The sequence below is a fragment of the Athene noctua genome, chromosome 6 (assembly GCF_965140245.1).
Source record: "Athene noctua chromosome 6, bAthNoc1.hap1.1, whole genome shotgun sequence".
Classification (NCBI taxonomy): Eukaryota; Metazoa; Chordata; class Aves; order Strigiformes; family Strigidae; genus Athene; species Athene noctua.
In genome coordinates this window covers 23,030,973-23,051,260 of record NC_134042.1, presented here as the reverse complement: position 1 = coordinate 23,051,260, position 20,288 = coordinate 23,030,973, and the positions used below count along the sequence as shown (strand labels likewise).

At 37.5% G+C, this 20,288-nt stretch overlaps 1 protein-coding gene across 3 annotated transcripts in view; it reads right to left on the bottom strand.

The window, feature by feature from the left end:
• The window catches only part of NUBPL (NUBP iron-sulfur cluster assembly factor, mitochondrial), an 88,320-nt gene that overhangs the window by 32,509 nt on the left and 35,523 nt on the right, over nt 1-20,288 (bottom strand). For all 3 annotated transcript variants that reach the window (XM_074909858.1, XM_074909856.1, XM_074909859.1), the window contains exon 7: nt 2,236-2,329. In XM_074909858.1, coding sequence (XP_074765959.1) covers nt 2,236-2,329 — 94 coding nt within the window. The remainder of the gene's footprint in view (nt 1-2,235; nt 2,330-20,288) is intronic.

The following is a 20,288-nucleotide window of genomic DNA, read 5'->3' as shown; positions in this document are numbered from 1 at the left end:
TTAAACTATTTTCCTCCTCTGTCCCAGACAACTCGGTGCACCAGCACCACAACCCCTCACACTTCAAAAGACAGTGTAGAACTGTGGGGAAAAGAGCACAATAATCCCTTGAGGATCAGGAATTTAATGATCTTTTCTATGTTAAAACAGAAAATTTAGGTGCACTGTAGTAAATAGCAATTATCAATACTCACAGTACTTCAAAGAAACAAAAAAAAATTCATAAAGATGAAGTCACACTTCTTTAATTTCATAATTTTACTGCCCTGACATGCAAGAATTAATGTGAAATTCTACCTTACCAAAAACTTCCATACCACTGCCATGTTTCACCTCACTGCTTAAAATCCTGTGAGTAAAAGGCACTCCTGCTTCATTGTTCGCACATGCAATCTAGTAAGCTCTGTATTTAAGAAAATGGATATGATTCATGGTTTGTTTTTCATCATATGCTACAGGTCACAGATAAGCTAAGGCACTAGAAGCCTCCTATGTCTTGTAAGAATAATTCATTAAATCCTTCATCACAACTCTGTTGATTTGCTCCTTTCCATCAGTCAACACATTCACAGACAGCAAAGAGAACCTCCCATGTTTATTAACAATTTTGGGGCAATAGTGTTATGGCTGAGTTGACACTGAGTTTCATATGTCAAACAATTTAAGTTTTTCTGAACTTGACATCATTGAAGACCATGAGATACCATCACGCAGCTTTAACACTAAATTTAACTATTTGTCAAAAATTTTAGCTTGTAGATACATGAGTAACTGGTTATTATGTACAATTGCAGCTGAGACACGACTGTATTAAGGAAAAGATAAAAGGTGCTGTCTGACTGTTAAAGGGCTCCTTTCAATCCTGTAGACTTCACTGTGCTATAAGAGTGGTGATGGTCTTGCTGTAAAACCGGGATATAGGTCCCAAAATCTATTAACTCTAGTACCTTTATATATGGGCATGTCTATAACACCCACCAGTCTTTCTACCTATACCTGTAGCTAACACTTTGATCCTATCCTATGAACTTGCAGAGATACACAATTTTTTATTCGTTAGACTTATCAGGCAGCCTGGTAAGAGTTCTACATGCAAGTGAAAGAGTTCTACAATTTAATATTTGGTGGCTTCACTTCAGTGCATTACTGCCACCAAAGTGCAGAGAGAAAGGAGTGTCAAAGGGGGAGGGAACCAGGGCCGGCCTGTGCACATGAGCCAGTCTGCACTCAGAAAAGAATGAGAGCAGGAAAAGACGTTACCATTTTGGGTATGTATCAACATATTTATACAGTATCACCAAAAAGTGGAGCAAGTAGTCCCACTGATTCCTTGATAACTCAGAATCACAGAAATTCAGGTTGGAAAAGCTCTCTAGAGGTCATCTACCAGCAATACCAGATAGGGCCAGCTAGGGCTATGCCTAGAACAATCTAGACAACTGCCAAGGACAGAGATCCCACGAACTCTTTGGGTAACGTCACAGCGCTGCACTACCCCCCCCAGTGAAGAGGCACAGCCATTATTAAATTATTCCTGGAACTAAGGATTGCTTTGTCTCTTTTACCATTGAGTTCCTAACACTGACACCTGCTTCTGCTGAAGTATGTCAGACAGGTAATAAACCATTACAGTCTACCAGATCTCGCGAGACGCTCAGCATTCTTTCAGAGCAGTATTTCTAAGTCCTGCTGGAACCAATGAGATTAGAGGGTAGCCTGCATACCTCAAGATTGATCTGTCTAAGTTTAAACTCCCTGGAAAGAATCAAATTCATAATATAAGAGGAAAAAGAATGTGCTAGTGTACTGCAGTGCTGCATGGTTTATCTGAATAAATGTTGTGCATTAACAGCACTGCCAGCTTCTAATTAAAAAGCAATCATGAAGACAAACGATTTTATTGTATTAGCTTTACTATGCACTAGGTACAAAGAAAATATTGTCTACTACTAACCTTACCAGTTTTCGGCATGACTGCCTTTACTTCAGGAATACTGCTATACTTGAACTTCTCAATCTTTTCGAAACTTAGCTTAAAAGAAAGTAACAGAATTGTAATGCTAACGTGTTAAAAATCACTGACAGTGTTTTTCATCAGAACTGACAGAACAGTTTCTTAGTGTGTTAGAAAGAAAATTAAAGGAATTTTTGACCAGCATTTTAAAATTAGATTTTTCTAAAGCTACCAGACTTAACTAACTTCAAATCTCTGAAACAGTCAAGCAATACACATACCTGCAATTGGAATATTCTGTGAGACTGACAGCTGTACATCTCCAGTCCCAGGTGGCATGTCAATTACTAAATAGTCCAGTTGACCCCAGTCAACCTAGAAGACAAGAATAAAAATGTATGTTGGAAGTCTGAAGTGTTTTTAGGGCACTTTTTGTTTTATCGCAGTCCTCATTTCCTATAATGTAAAACAAGTGAACCAAGGATACCTCAAGAGAATGATACTGAGAAGCCCTTTTAGTCACACTTCCAGTACAAGACTGAGACATGATTTTTCTAAGAGATGCAATCTTTGCTGATCACCCAAAACTATGAGTGCAACTTTATTATTAACTATATGAGCATAATCCTTATTGGATCCCCCCAAAAAAGTTGCAACAACTTAGTTCTACTTTGCAGCTGCTTAATCACAGCTTAGAAGCAAATGTTAGGTAAAATTCAGGCTAAAACTCTGGATTTTGTGCAACAAATATGGTCTAGGAAATGTTTCCATTACCTGAAAACCAATTTTGGTTGCTTCTTATCACATTTTTGGTAATTTTTTCCTGGTACGTTGTTGCAAAGTTAGAGCTATCAGTATTAAATTTTTTCTAGGAAAAAGCTGTTGGGAGAAAAAATCCACACAAACCCAACAGATTTATTAAATTAAAATCACCAGGTATAAATATACAAACTTACAATGTACATAAGAAATCACACAATAAAAAAAGTTTACTGGTTGCTAGGCACCAAACAAGAGTGACCATTAAAGGTATTCGGCTCCAGTATGAGAATGTTGTACTTTACTAGGATCGATTTCCACAAGAGTGAAATAACTCCAGATCACTGTGTACTGCAATGTTCTCTTCATGAGAACAGAAACGGTCCCAAGCCTACTCTACATAATGTAAAGCCAAGCTGTACTTCCCCTAAACATTTCCCAACAGTTTAGTCAGGCTTTGGGAGATCCTTGATTCAATTCTGATGTCGTGCAGGTTCGTACCAGTGCACTCTTACTAGCCAGCAGTAATATATACAGTCTTTTCTCTCTGCAGTACAGAAGTTTTAGAAATCATAACCATGTTAAAAACAAAGACCAACAAATGCCTTCCCCTCACTTTTCCCTCCACACAGACATAATACAATTATATTTATATTTATATAATATAAATATACACATATATTTATATTATATGTTTCTGATTCATACAACATATATAACAGTATGAGCTGCTTTAATGCCAACCAAGCAGGATTTTACTTTCTCTTGTATTTTACACATTCCTTCAGTGTCAGTTTAACAGCAAAAACAACTGACATTTTGCCTGTTCCCCAGTTATTGTTCTGGAGTGTTAGATCCTGTCAGGGGAACACTTATTCATTTTCATTCAATTCTTGTACAGATGATGATCTGGGGAAGCACAAAGGAGGTGAAATCCAGACCACTAATCCAGTGCAGCACTCCAGTGAGAAATGGAATTTTTCAAGGCAGACTGATGAAGACAGAAGATTTCAAAGCACTTATGGGAGAAGGGGGATGGGGAAGGTTAGTTGCAAATTCTAACTTTAGATGTCTAAATTAGGGACTCAAGCACGCCTCCCTGTCCTCATTTTCTATACAAAGGCTGCAGGAACACTAAATGGTGCCCAAGAGAGTCTAGCTAAACAGGAAATGCTACTTATGTTAACCACAGCAAATGCTGCACTTCACTTTTTCACATGTGATATTGATCTATGTTATCTGTAATAGCTACTTATTATTTTTTCAAGAAAATTACATATACATAGCAGACTTCTGAAAGTAATTAGCATTCATAATCATCTTGAGACTATATAACCCCAAAACCTACATATATGTGCAAAAATGTATCTACTGAAACATAAGCATGGGGTAGAGAAGTCAATTTATCTAAAAAAAAAAAAAAAAAAGCTTTTTACTTTGTTTTTCTTAAATAATATTGCTTACTTACAAAGCAAGATAAACACCAATGTCTCCTTTTCCAGTGAAAATTACTTCGTCCACTTGAAGGCATGTACTTTAAATTTCTGTTTCTTAATTAAAAAATAACCATTATAAAGGTGACAAATTGAAATTATACTGATGTTAAAAAGTAGCAATATTTTGCAACATCATTAATGTCAAGTTCCTTAAAGATTCACAACTGAACACACAGATCCTCTATAAATGCACAAATTCAACATACAAAACCAAATCTTTAGTAATAATCACAACCATTTTAAGATGCTAGGGTAACAAGAATTTTACTTTTCGAAAAGGATTAAATCAAAATTCCTTTTTTCCCTCGTGTCTTCATAAAGGCTTGTTAAGTCCAAATTTACAAGTCCAGTAATCATATTTCCTTAAATACTTCTATGGAAACTATGAATAAACTGGTTTTTTGCTTTCTGCCTTGCAGCACGATGCAGTCCAGAAACACATCTATGAGTGGCATAGCCCTACTATAATTTTGACAGTTTCCAAACACTGTCTGCCATAAACAGTTCTTGAAAATACTTGGATATTGAGTAGTTTTCAGCCCTCTTCCCCATGAGATCAACTTCCAGCCCTTTTAGGTACAGCACTGCCTCACAGAGTAGTACAAGACAAACCAAAGCCCACCCTTATCAGAGGTAACTGGAATAAAAAATAAATACAGGGTTTTTTCCCAGAGCTAAAATTTTTGTTCTGCATATACATGCTGGCCCTGACTTTAAGCTAGCTCTTCTTGTGGAACCAAGTGGATTTCTGGGCCTGTCCTATAGCTTTTCACTCTTACCAGAGGTTCTACTTCTTCAACCTCTTCAAGCACTAGTCTACTTCATCAAGATCCATGTGATCCTCTTACCTAGCAAGCATTACAGTTCCTCAAAGAAAACATTCAGACCTATTCCACTACGTGGAATGCTAACAGAGAAGACTCCAAGTGCCAGTTCTCGAACCCTTTCCTAGGCATTCAGTTTTGTGGGAAAGCACAAAGCAGTTGCTGCTCTTCTAAACAGAGGTAGCTGCCTTGGTAAAAATGCCTCCATATAGAACCCTTAAAGTAAAAGAACACTTTTACAAATAGCTTACTGCTTTAAAACCACACAAACCAATTGTTGCTTAAGAGGTTAGTTTCAATATTTATCACATATAGTAGAATGGGCACGGAAATCAGAGGGCACCAGAGCTTTTTGCCTCAAGTTTCCTTAGTAACTGACCTCATAAGAAAAAGAACTTCCAACATACACTTTTTGGATTGTCCTACGAATAATGGTTTTTATTAAAGTTATAAACCTCTGAAAACAGAAGTTAATAATGAAATCTTAAGCACATGATGAACCTCACGGTAAATCTCATTGCTAGGCAACAAGAAAAATACTCTGTTAACACATAGTGCAATTAAATTATAACGTTTTACTTAAGTTATAGCACTGAAACCATCTTATTTCATATATTTTCTTCAAATTCATGGATTGAAAAAAAGACATCTGTCTTCATCAAATGAATTGTGCTCCGTTATAATACTTACAAATCTGAGCACAGGAAAATGGAGAAGCTGCACTGTCCCAGCAGCAACAGAGAGGATGTGCTGCTGTTGTGCAGACTAGGAGGAAGACAGGATTTTGTCACACCAGTTTGGGAAAGCCAACAGTGAAGACGTCCAAGTGCGCAAGCATTGAATATATGCAAGAACCACCATCCACACACCTCTCTGAGCTATGCCACTGCTATGGTGCTGAACTGGTGGAAGTCAGATGGCAAACCAGCTTGGGAAACCACTTCTCACTAAAATTAATCATGGTTTTTATTTTGGATGCATTACAGAATCAGAATCATCTAGGCTGGAAAAGACCTTGAAGATCATCCAGCCCAACCATTCACCTGGCACTGACAGTTCCAACTACACCATATCCTTAAGTGCTAAGTTGACCCGACCCTTAAACCCCTCCAGGGATGAGGACTCCACCACCTCCCTGGGCAGCCCATTCCAAGGCCCAACAACCCGTTCTGGAAAGAAATACTTCCTGACATCTAGTCTAAACTTTCCCTGGCACAACTGGAGGTCACTACCTCTTGTCCTGTCGCTTACTACTAGGTTAAAGAGACTCATCCCCAGCTCTCTGCACCCTCCTTTCAGGTAGCTGCAGAGGGTGATGAGGTCTCCCCTCAGCCTCCTCTTCTCCAGACTAAACACCCCCAGTTCCCTCAGCCGCTCCTCGTACAACCCGTGCTCCAGACCCTGCACCAGCTCCGTTGCCCTTCTCTGGACACGCTCGAGTCATTCAATGTCCTTTTTGTAGTGAGGGGCCCAAAACTGAACACAAGAATCGAGGGGCGGCCTCACCAGTGCCGAGTCCAGGGGTAAGATCCCTTCCCTGTCCCTGCTGGCCACGCTATTGCTGACACAAGCCAGGATGCCATTGGCCTTCTTGGCCACCCAGACACACTGCTGGCTCCTGTTCAGAAAGTATTATATTTATTCTCCTCTTTTTCATTTGTTATTCAGGGTTAGAATGGAGAGGTGCACCACAATGACATAGCTATAACTGTGTAAAAGAACTGAGCTAGTGTTTTTGCCCAGTAGTGAGCAGTGTCCTCCAGACAACATGGATTTGCTGACTTAGGTTGGGGAACTCTGCATCTCATCCCATTTCTCTTTCTGTAGACTTATTCTCTTCTATTCTGCAAGAAGTAGATGATAAACACTGTGGAGTTCAGTTGCTCCTCAATTACCCTCCCACAGGAATACAGAAGCAGTATAATAGTCTTTTATTAAACAAATTATGGAGTGTAATTTAGACGGTATAACAATTTGTTATAGAATTGTACATGTTATTTAATGGGAGAAGAAAATTTTATGCCTGTTACTAAATTCCAGCAAAGGACTAAAAAAGGGGGTAAATATTTTAAATTAAATTTAGGATTGGAACATATAATCAGTGGACTGGCTTTCTGAAATCTACTACTGCCATTCATTCAACATTATTAAAATGGGAAGTATAATCAGGCAGCAATATAAAACACTAATTTGAATGCAAATCCTGTTTATAGGCAACAATTTACCAAATCAGGACCACTAGTCCTCATGTTCTCAACCAGTTCTGAGAAGTGTGTCTGTATGCAAATATGGTTGCATACAAGTAAATGAGCTCAGATTAACAGCACATTACAGTAAACGAGTTCCTTTGCAAGCAATAAGCGACAGCTACAAAAGCCTGCCTTGTAGCATCTGAAATCTGTCAGCACCTTTGCACAAACCGAAGTGTTAATATCTTTGCCCCTCTAATATATACAGTGTGTAAAACATATCAAACTATAGAAATGTAATTGCACTTTCCTTAAGTATAGCATTCATCTTTTTTAAAAAAGGTTTAACTTGACATTTATTGTTAAGCAATGTAATTAAGTGCCATGTCCTTCTGTGTATTTTCCCTTGCTCAGAAACGCCACAAATGCTTCTATGTAAATTACTTTAATCAATCACTCTGTTTATGTGACAATTCATAATCAAAATACCAGATACGCATTTTGAGTAAGGGTTCCAAATAACAAGTTAAACCCAAGGTAGAGCATAGAGATACAGATGGCATTTTTGCTGAGGAATGAAGTCTGAGCAGCCTCTGTGCATGAGGCAGAAATGAGAGAGTATTAGCACAGAAGAGGGATTGCTACTTGTGGTTTTGAAGTAATCCTGGTGTTTGGTAAATAACAGAAGATATTATTTATTTGTTCTTATTAAGAGGAATACATGCAGAGTTTCAATCAAGCAGCACTGCAGGTGCAGACTTGGCCGCAGCCAGTCGAACTCTGAAAATCGGTCTCAAATGTATCAAGAGCTACACTGTGGGCAGCTTAAGGTCTATTCCTGCCAGATCCTCCCTTCTCCTAACTACTTTGTTGTATATATGAACAATTCAATACAGGCAAACAGCTGAACAAAATAAAGGTAAGAAATGGTGTTAAATGAATATGTATATAACTGTTCACCTATACTTACATCTGTTAGTATAAGATAAAACAAATATTTTAAAATATTTCCTTGAAAAATTACTTAAAAGATTCTGCTTAAACATACACAGACATTGGGAACAAATAAGTAGTTTTGTGATGTAAAAAAACAGATAATTTAGGAATAGTATAATGAAACATGGCATTTTAATTTAAAAATATTTATATTTATTTTCACAAGTATTTGATAAAGGACCCATTCCCCAGACATAAACTAGAATATTTTTGGTCCCTACAGAAACTTTCTCTTTGGTAGTGAAATAACTACTTATACCATAGCAGCATATTCCATAGTGCTTAATACAACTTGACATTTTCTGAACAAAGACAACTGCCCCTTTTGACTTGTCCTCTGATGCTGAACCAATCTCAAAGCCTTGCAATCTAACACCATGAAAAACAGATGCACTGCAAAGGTTCAAATTCCCTATAAGGTATTTCTGAGCAGCCTGTTCTGCCAAGTTCAGAGAAAAGTTGAGGTGAAGCATAACAGTTTGGTCCAAAGATTTCCATAAAGAGAAAGAAATTCTCCTATCCTTTCTCAATACAGACCAAGAGTAACTTTTAGAAGTAAGTGCCCAGGAAGAAAGCCAGATTCCTGTTCAGTTCAACAACCAAAACGGAAACTGGCCACCTCCTCCCTGATGGCTTTTAATAATGTTAAGAACAGAAGGCAAATGCAGTAGCCTGAAGTCTGTCACCTTCATTTATATAACCTACAAAATTGAACAACCCCCAGAAGACAACAATGAAGAGGTCATTCTCTATGATAGCATTCCAGGAGATGGGAGGGAATTCATTCCACACTGGGCTCCTGCTCACCTTCAGAAAGCCCAGCCAACGGCACATCAGCTTAAAGGCAAGGTGGCACACAGCTGTGGGGCAGCCTGGCCATGTCCACAAGAGTCTGGGGACAGTCTCTGGGGACAGATGACTCAAAAGGAATAGGTCTGTATATTCGCAGCATGACTGATGGAGACCGTATCAGCACTACCACATATAGAAGACTCTTCCACTAGGTTAAAGTTGCTACTACAAAGAGCTTTCATGAGCTGAGATTCCCGTTTCTCAGGGATTCAAAGCACATATTCTCTAAAAGAGGACAGTTTGAGAAGCAAATGTTTATTATGCAGTCAGTCTGGAGACTGATCGTTGATCTGATGCTCTCTACCCTTGACCCACAAACAGTCTGCACTACATAATCTGCAGAAATGTTTCTTCAGGAATACACCATCTTTTTTTTTTTCTTGTTCTATGCTATAGAACTGTCTGTAGTTCAGCTGGTGAATAATGACATCTGGAAAAGAAATACGGAATGAGGCAAGTTTCTATTCCTCTGTCTTTCAGCAACAAAATTAAGAACAAAAGTACAGTCATATAAAGGTAAACAAATCAGAAGAAAGTGGGTTAGCATGACATCATCTAATTAAACTAATCACCAGCTTGATATAGCTATGTTAAGCACGTGATCTCAACTATAAATTCTCTTTGAGGTCTCCCTTTTAACACACAAAGGCAAAAGCACTGATTAGCTATCAAACCCAAAGCTAACAACACATTTTTTTAAGGGAGCATTATCAGGACCCAATTTATATATGCTGTGTGATTCAGATTTTCCCTACAATAGTACCAGAAGGAAATATAACCAGTGTTGGCAACAAATATCAAAAGGGAGAAGTTTATTATGCCCACTCCCCACATATATTTTAGTCTGTATTTCTGTAATGATGTTAAAAGCTGATATATAGTTTGACTGAATGCTAAAACTATGCAATGGAAATCAATATTCCTAATTCTCTTCACAAGTCATTTAACTCCTTAAGCTTCAGTTCATATTCTGGTACAATAAGAAAATTAACAAATTCCTTATTGGGGCACCAACACACTAGTATAGGCACCACTTCACATCCATCATTGAAACACTGATTTTAAATTAGGGCTTACACTAAAAATCATTAGATGTAAAAGGTCAGAAAATTCTGTTTCTTAAGTACAATGTAAAATGCATTTTATACAGAAAAAGAAACTTCTACACAGATCAGTCTCAGGCCTTCAAAAAAGGGATTACAGAAGAAAACAACATGACAGATGTTATTCAAGTTACTTAAAATGCTGCTGAAGAAAACCCTCCAATATTACCATAAACTGTGCAATATAAAAACTAGTATAGAATCAGTTAGATATAGACCACTGAACTGAGGCCAAAAGACAGTAAATCTCAATATAGGACTTGGGTTTTTGCCTGGTGAGATGTTAAAAGAACTCAAAGTACTCTTGATGCAAAAAATTAATTTTCAACAGTAAAATGTGTTGGTTTTTTTTTTTTTTTTTTTAAATAATCTGTTTTTCACAAATATGGACAAAAATACATCCTCCCAACTTTCCATACTTAAAATTCACAAACATATCCTCCCCAGCCACTGAATTCAGAATAGTCTACCCTTGTTAATGAAACCAGCATTGGAGAGTCTGCTTGAATTACCTCAGAGCATAACAATCAATACTCCCAACAAGAAGTCACAAGGCTGCACAAAACATAGAACCTTTCAAATTCACAGGAATGGATTTGAGAAAGAGGATGAGAGAGTGTAAAAGTGAATGTAAGCAAGAGCACATGCACGAGTGAGCAGAGCAGATCACTGACTTGGTGGGATTCTTAACTGTGGGACTGGGACAGTGAAGTTGGCATACATTCTCTGTTAAAAGAACTGCCTTTAGGTCAGAAAGGCACAAGAACAACTGCCATATAGGTTGTCCTTACAAAGAGTGGGACACTGAAAGTGTATTAAAGACACAGACAAGATGTAAACATTAAAAAAATACAATTTAAAAATTGCACACATTTTGCAGTTGTGCATGTAACACTCCCACAGTTTAATGAGGTGCTGAATGTCTTATTCCTAGAGTAGTAAGAGCATTTACTATTAGACAACTGATAATTTGTAAAAGGATTGCATATAGATTGCCAAAATAATTGCTGTGCCCACAGAACCATGGTTTTGTGTTCACCAGTGCCCTCAGTCATGAATGTGCAACAACAAATAAAAAGTGTTACTTGTCTTCTAAATCTAATTAAAGTAATTTGCCAGGAAAGGTACTTAAAATGGGCACCCACTTTGGTTGCATAATAAAAGAGTTGCATTTCAAAGGCATCATTCTGCTGGGAGAACATATTCCTTCTTGTAAAAGATACTGTTGATGGAGCAAAACACTAAGAGGAGAAACGTCTACCACAGCTTCATAAATAGTACAGAAAAGTGGAGGGGTTTATTTGTTGGGGAGGCGGAACAGACACTAATCTCTGGTATCTTAAGCACAATTACTTTACGTTTGTGTCAATCACTTGGTACGCGAGAAATAATCGCCTGCGACAAAGAACACTGGTACAAAAATTGCTACTATTCTTGGATATCTGCAGTTATTTTCTGGGAGCAAGAAATATATGGGGAGATGGTGTGAGTGAAGGATCAGTCTGTCAGCTTCCAACAGAATCCAAGTTGGATTATTAAAAAAGCCCTATGCAATCAGTTTAACATATATTAATTCAATATTAATTTTAACAAGCTGTTTATATAGTTACATTCATAATTTATTTACTAAGTAAAATTAGTGTGCAATGCTACACGATGTATCGATGTTCAAGGGTGGGGAGGCTCCACTTTTGTTTTGATGAAAAAGATGAAAAAGAAATGCTGAAAAATTTTTAAAAGCCGCTTTGGTGAGCTCCACCTACACATTCAGAAGCAACCCTACAAATTCTCCCAAACATCTTGACTACTCAGGAAGGGAAATACCAAAATCTCCAAAGAGCACCAAGCTCCTACCTGAAGCCCATCTGAGATCCATTAATTACACACACATATGTGAGAAAGGAGCAAGTCTTACAGACTCAATCTAGCAGCCATGCTCTAAATGCACCTGCCAGTGAGAATACTGAATCCAACACAAAGTTGAGCACTTGCAGTCATTAGAAAAAAAATTTAAAAAAACCCAAACCCAACCCAAAGCCTGCGGTTTTGCAGTTACAATCGTGGCTGTTTAATATTGTAAGTAGACATAAGAGAACCTCTCTATGAATTGGAAGATGCGATTTTCAATTTCTCAGGCAGGTGGCATTTACCTGGGCCACTGTACAATCAAGAAAGCAAAAGCCATAGAAGCAACCAGGACCCTGTATAAGGCCAGTAGCTGTGGTATTCACCTGGAAAGCTGACACTTCAGATCAACTGAATTTCTTGCATAGTACTGGTCACTCTCCCTCTTCACACGTCTAGTCCTGGCCCCAGGAATCCTGCATCCCTAGCCTGTAAAGCAGAAGGATTGGACTGCTGTATGTGATTTCAGGGCACTCTCTGGGTAGTGGGAAATACAAGCTTAAATGCTAAACTGAGAAAGTATCTGAACTTGCAGCTCCCATGTCCTAGCTGAATGGTTATGGAAACTTCCCACGCTGTTACTATGGACAGTGAATAAGCCTGTCAAGTTAAACCAAAAGACATGTCTTGGAACTATCAGAAGATAGTCCATTTTGGATCTAAATCTCTGCTCCACAGAGTTGTCAGATACAGGCTACAATTAGGTACTGAAATCCAGGACAGAGACAGAAAGGCTTTTCCTAACAGCCCTCTTGTTCAACATCTTCAGTATTTGTTCATTTCTAGCTGATGAACCTATCCACTTTGACTTACACCATTAATCTCCACTTATTCCACACCAAACTCTAACCTTCAGTACTCTAAGATACTGCACCTATTCTTCTAAGGCACTGTATGAAGGTACTTCCAGGAGTACCACAAGTACTCCACCACAAGTGATGGATTCCCACCACCCCAGGTATGCAATGGCTCCAGTCTAGGCTTTGGTTTAATTTTCCATTCCTGCAGGCCAGGCACCTACCTCTTAGGCACTGCAATAATTAGTACAGCAATATCCATGTCCCTCTTTTGCATCTAACCTACAGCCGTTAGAAAAACAGAACAGATGTCTTTATAAGTGGGAAAGAATAGAGAAAGTAGAGGAGTGGCATTAGGTGTCTACTATTTTTTGAAAAGTCTCATGTAATAATGGAAGCTTCATTTAGAAAAGAAAACAAATAGTGCCTTCTCTTTTCCTAGTTCCTCTACCACCGGTATTACTGTTTAGCAAACACTTAAGAATATGCTTAAATCGCCACATCTTTTCAAGAATGAAGCTGGATGCCATTTAGGCCCAGAGTTCTGAACTTTGTGGCAGAGAAATTTTAAAACCCCAAAACAGTTTACTTTAAAAGTCCAAGGGAAAAGAAACAAAAAAAAAAAACAAACTCCACCAGTTCTCGCCCTAGTACAGCCATTTTGAGACACCATGAACTCTCTCCCACTTCTTTCTGTGTAGTTAACAAGCCCAGCAACACAGTTGCGTATTTTGCCTTTGTTTTATTTTATGCAAAAGTGGGCAGACACATGCATACCTGTGTAATCTGTGCGAGAGATGAGACTACTGGAAGCAGAGCAAAGAAAACACTCATAGCCTCTTCCCACAGCAGCAGTAGTTGCACAGTCATAACCATGACAGCTGAGGAACCAGGCCAAGAAATGTTTGCTGTAAATACATTCTCACTGTGTTGTTAGGCTTTTTTTTTTTTTTTTTTTTTCCTTTTTTTAATCCTCAAAGATAGTTAAAATACGTTTACTGCAAATGCTTCCAGTTCAGCAGTAAGCTGTTGGCTAATGTTTTTGTTTTCTTCTGGCTCTCCTAACACTTCCATGATTGTCAATTCCTTTCAGAGACTATAATCCCTTTTCATATCAGCTGCTAACGTGAGCCAATAAAGCAACAGGGATCCGTATAGATCCAGCTTCCTTCACTAAGGGAAAAAATGCAACAGAACAGGTTTTGTAGCTCCAGCAGAAACAAAAAGAAAGAATCAAGCTCATATTCGTTCAAACAAACCCATCCCATAACACACAGAGCACTCAGTAAAAGGGTGATGGTAGGAATACTCTTAACTCCACGGAGAGTTAACCCTGGGGGGCAGAGGGGTGGAAAGAAGCTTTCTGCCATCTCCCACACTTTTGGCTGCAGTACATCTCTGAATCTATGTTTAGCTTCTAATCTCCAGGAAGTACAATCATTTAAATATGTACATACTGATTGGAACTGGTTAAGGCAGTTCTCTCTGGACAGACAAGACCTTTCAAGGTGATTATCAGTATTTCAGCATTAGTGATGATCATAAAAATTCCTCTAACAGGCTCTTCTAAACATCGACATCACGACTACAGCATGGTGTAGAAATTAGTGTCAAGATTTCCATTGATTTCACTGGGCTCTGGATGAAAAGAAATTAGTTTATTAATTCATTTGTTTGTTCATTCATTTCATTTGTTCATTAGTCTTAGCAAAATATACATAACAAAAAATCAGTATAAGCATTTTTTTAAAACAAATTCTTTTAAAAGGTACGACTGGGTCATCTGCTTATCTTGCCCTTGAAACAGTTTCCTTAGTTTCAACGATAAAATGATGGATGCCAATTGACCTTCTTTGCTTTAAAGGAAAGCTCATTAAAAAATTCAAGAAAAAAAAAAAATCTCGTAAGCATTCAGAGTTACTGTTTCCTGTCTGTCAACTGTAGACACAGTCTTAGTAGTACATCAAAGTGCAGTCTTAGCACTGCAAAGTTTGGCCACTATTTATTATTGAGCTTGTTCCTCTTTTCAAAATATCTCAATAGCAGATCTTGTCTTTCTAAATAGAACAAATACACAGTATCAATGATCTTATGTGTAGGGATGAAATGTCGGGATCTTTTAATTTTTGTACTTTGGATTATCAAAATAGAAATAGAAAAGTATCCCAATTCTCTAAGGATGCAACTGCTCTTACTGTTCTGAAGAATAGCGATGTCTTAACTTTTTTTTTTTTTTTTTTTGTCCAAACTGTAAAGTAGAAGACTTTAGCCTGAACTAACAGTTTCTATGCCCACCTCAGGCTAAGATAACTCAAAACAGAAAAATGAACCAGAAGAAATACTTCTGTAATTGCTGAAATACTGGCAAATTTTTCACAGTAGTGACACCTGGTGAGACTACAGTATTTTAGAATTATGCACTGCAAAGTATAAATACATCTTTGTAGTTTATAATATAAGCACAGCTTTGTTTAGTTCTGTGAAATGTAAACTGTAAACATCCTGCTACAGACTATCTGCTTCAACTCCTCAATTACTTGCAGACTGGATAAATACATGAATATTACGAAAGACAAGTCAATTTTGAAATTAGCAAAAATTCTCAAATAGCAGATGTTACCAAAACACAAAATACAGAAAGAGGAAAACAGTATTAACCTGCATTTAGCATATATAGTTTAGGTACATCTACTCTGTTGATAAACAGACAGCTGTGCACAGACTCTTACGTGTGTATGAAGAGGCAAAAAGATTATAAAAGTTTGAAAAAAATACTGAGCTATTCATGTTGCTGACCAGCTACAATTTCCCATTGTAGCATCTCACTCTTTTCCTGTCTTGAAAATTTACTGCCATAATGCAAGTTAAATGCCTTCAGTGGTAATCTCTTGATAGAGTGCCCTTCCTAAACATAAAAGTGTTAAAAATAAAATCCATACAAAAAAAATTGTCTGGCTTCACTGCAGTGCTTTTTCTTCACTTGTTCTTTACATTTACAATAAGAATAATTTTCATCATTGACTCACTATTACTATTCTGGGGATCCTTTCAATTCTTTCAAAATATAGCTGCAAAAAAATCAGAGCCATCAACTTGTTATTGTCATCTTCCTCCTGACCCAATACATGTCATTCTCTGTCAAATCCCATTTCACTGCTCCCTCTCATCCACCAATACACTCTCTCACTAATTTTATACTGATGAGACAGCTTTTTGCCCACACTAATAATAATTTAATCTTTGAGCAAGACCCCAAATGAAGTTAACCAACCATGTAAATGATGAAACACAGCAAAACTGGAACTTTACACCAATTTGCTCAAGCCATGGATCTGAAGGATAAGAAATTTTTGCTACCCTTAAAATCCAAGTCTTGCACCTGTTCTCCTAAGACAGTGCCAGAGTATGAAGGTAAATCCAGGAGGCAAAAGTAACTCCCCTCAGATAGTGCCACTGGGGTACTACCTGAGGATAGCGACAGGGTTCTATCTATGGGGTAATATCTGAGAATACTGACGGATTCCCACCACTCGAGGTACACAGTAGCTCCAGCCTAGGCTTTGGTTTGATTTTCCATTCCTGCAGGCACTTCACAATGTTCAGCACAGCAATACCCATGTCCCTTTTTGCATCTAACCTAGAGCAGCTAGAAAGGACGGACTCCTTTATTAGTGGAAGAGTGGCATTTGTTGTCTACTGTATGTTGTATTCTGAAATTTTTCATGTAAATAAGTACCATCAGTATTCCTGTTTAGAAAACACTTAAAAACATGCTAGCCTTCAAATCCATGTCTCCAGAGTCCATTCCTGAACTCATTTCTGCTTGCCTTTCTTCAACCCTTCTTCCAAAATGTCTGGACATAAAAGATTTATTCTACATGAGTAACTTTTATTTTAAGATGCCTTTTGCCACCATCTTTGAATTTTTCTTTGTCCAATTTAAGACTGTAAAATACTCAAGGTTGACACCAATAGCAAGATTTAAAATAAATAAGTAAATAAAAACAAGCTATGGTTTTCCTTGTACTACAGAGGAGGGCCAGATGCCTTAGACTGAGTTTCCTAAAGGTCTGCATCCAAGGCAAGAAACTACTAAAACTAAAGGAAAAAATTGGTGTAAGTCTCCAGTACAACCTTCTTTATGGCATTGCTACTCAATTCTAAGATGGCTGAGAGCACATCAACTCACACAAGCCTAGAATCCCCATTTTTAAACCTCTCCTAGATCAGGGTACTTCTATCACAACAAGAGGTATGACAGGAAAAATATATATTTCTCTATTTTCTTTTTAATTTTATAGTTCATGTTAAGCCTTATGTCTTGAACGAGCACCCTTATTTGGGTTCAACTTCTGTGTCTCTGCCTACAGGGATCTGATCAGCACCTCTGAAGTCCAAAGAGACTGCCCACATGACTGGAAATGCTACTGAAGAAAGGATGCTCTCAGCCATTATGTTGATACTTGCTCACTTGATTGCAAAACTTAATTGTATATTCATTCAAGCAAGAGATGAGCTAGCATGACTGTCTAGCTTAGTGATTAGGGCACTTAGAGACACCTGCATTTCAGTTTAGGTTTTGACCGATTGCTCTAACCAGTGATCTCTGTGAAAGGCAGAACCATTTTCTCCTCTTTGAGCTATAGGCTTTAAGGGGTTACATACCAATAGTCAAATAGGCAGTGGAAGGCCAATTTAAGAACAATTCACAGAGCAACTTAGGTTTGAAGGGACCTCGGGACATTATCTGTCTGGTCCATCTTGCTGCTCAAAGGCTGACCAACTTAGAGCGGGTTACTCAGAGTCCTGCCCAGCTCAGTTCTGAATATCTTCCAGAAGGGAGGTGCTAGAATCTGTCTGGGCAACCTGTTCTGATGTATGACTGCTTTCACTGTAAAAAAAAAAAAAACAAAACAAAAAAAACACTCCCATGTCTTATTATATATTGCAACTTACGTTCATTATCTCCTGTGCTATCACTGTGCACATTCAGGAAACACCTACCTTCATCATCTCTGTACATACCCATTAGGTAGTTGAAGACAGCAGTTCATATCTCCCTTGAACCTTCTCAAAACCAAAAAAACTCCAGGTCTCTCAGTGTCTCTTTACATACTACATGCTTCATCCCTCCCTTATCACCTTGATGGCTCTTTGCTGGAGAATATACATGCAAGGTAGTATATACCACCAGAAGTTAAGCAATTGTGCATTTATCTGCTAAAGACATCTAGGTTCTGATGAATATCAGTCATGGTGAATGCCAGTCATACATTTACATTGATCTTAGGCATTCTTAACAGATTTTATATCATTGACACACACATATACTTTGGGAACCTGCAACACAAAATATATCATGCTCAATAGAAAAAAAGTATAGCAAATTTATTCCATAAATGTGAAAAAGTATCAAAGGAAGAAGTTCAGATCTACTTGGAATTTGTAAATCCTAGTCTTTATATTTTCTGTGCATATCTCAAGTGATAACTCACTGCAGTGCTGAAGACTGCTTAAAAACAGAATGAAATTTCAATAGTCCCAAAAACATAAGGCAAAAGACACAAACAGAAGCCAAAGGACAAATCTTAGTAAACCACACTAATCAATCAGGCAGACAGCTCATCATGTAGTACCTAATTACCTTACTGACAATGTTCTTGTCATGTATTGCTTCCAAATTAAATACACATCATTCCTTTCAATTTGGAATGGTTTCCCCTAGTTTCTCCATTGTTCTGTTCTACTTATAAACAGGCAAATAAGACAGTACAAAACTGAAAATTTATATGCTGAAGAATTTACGAGATTTAACACAGTGTGTTATAAACACACATGGTAAATAAAATCAGACTGATGTCTACAGACATCATATACAGAACATTCTGCTGTGCAGAATATGCACAGTAAACCAGTCAACGGCAGCATGGTAGATATTTTACCAGGTATAAATACATTTACTCTCAACATCTATTTTTCTTGACTTCTCAAGTGCAGCATTAACTTATACCTAAAATAAACAACAGTTAAAGGAAAATAGCCTTCGAATCCACATATGAACCTCTCCAACTTAAATGGTGGAAAGGAGAATACCAATAACTACATATACACTTCTCAAACAGTAGCAACTGCACGTAATAATTTACTAACATATGTCAAACAAAAATAGTATTGAACATCTATAATCTCCTCTATAGAGATGGGCCAATTCAAGCAATGATCAAAAACCCACAACAATATAGCCTCCATAGTCTTCGCTCTCCAAGAATTAAATACTTCCGCTGTTTCCAAATGAATCTAATCCCAAATCTTTAAACATAAATTTTTACTGTTTCGTTCACTCCACTGTTGCTTTTATGGCAGCTTTTTCACGGAGGCTCTTGAAATACTGCAGACCTCACAACCCACAGTCTGCTCAATATTTCAAAGACAATTTATCCATCTGTCAGCATCCTTCCTATTCCAAATAACATATGATACTCTACAACTACTTATGTATGATAACTAAGCATCAGAGAATTATGCTACAAAAACAGGTTTGAGTACATATATGTATTACACATATACATTCTACTATATAAATACTACCACCATTACCTCTGGCAAATGCTCGGTTTCAAAGCAGTTCTCTCACTAAAGGACAGCTTCAGAAGGAAAGTAGCACACAATAATCTCCATTTGTAGCCACACTTTCAAAATTTTATATATATATATATATATATATATATATGTGTGTAATGATCACATAAACTGAGTTAAAGTTTTTTTAAAGGACAAGAATGGCTCTTCAGACTACAGTCCTATTCAGCTTTGGGTTGATCTAATAAATTAATTTTGATCATTGTTTGATTGAATTTATTATTTTCAACATGAATCTAGAGGAGATAAAGCCTGTCCATGATTCAAAGTGCAAGGACCCATTTCCTTTTGCTCATATACAACTACTCTGCACTGGAAGTTTTACATTATTTGCTTTCTGCTAACTTCCCTGTATTCTGTCCTTTCTGATTATATCCCTCCCAATGAAACTCTGTTTTATTTTCACTTTCTTTCAATACATACCTGTTATAAAACAGAGGCACTAAAGCAGTGCTAAAAGAAGCAGCAAGAAAGAGATGAAGGAATTACAATTAGATAGTAAAAGTATTTTAATAACTCATTAGAACTGAGACACTCCAAGAAAAGCTTGATCGTCTTTCCAGAAAAATGTGTTCACCCTTATCAGGTACATCTAAGGAACCTTTAGAGCTCACAATACACTTAACAGTGCTGAGGCTCTACTTTATAGCCATGCTAAACCAAGGATGCTACCAATGCACAAAATGTTCTTGATACTCTAGAGGAGCACGATAAGGAAGAAATACACAAGTCTCACCATTTAAGATCTGACTAGCCTGCAAAAACATAGGTTAA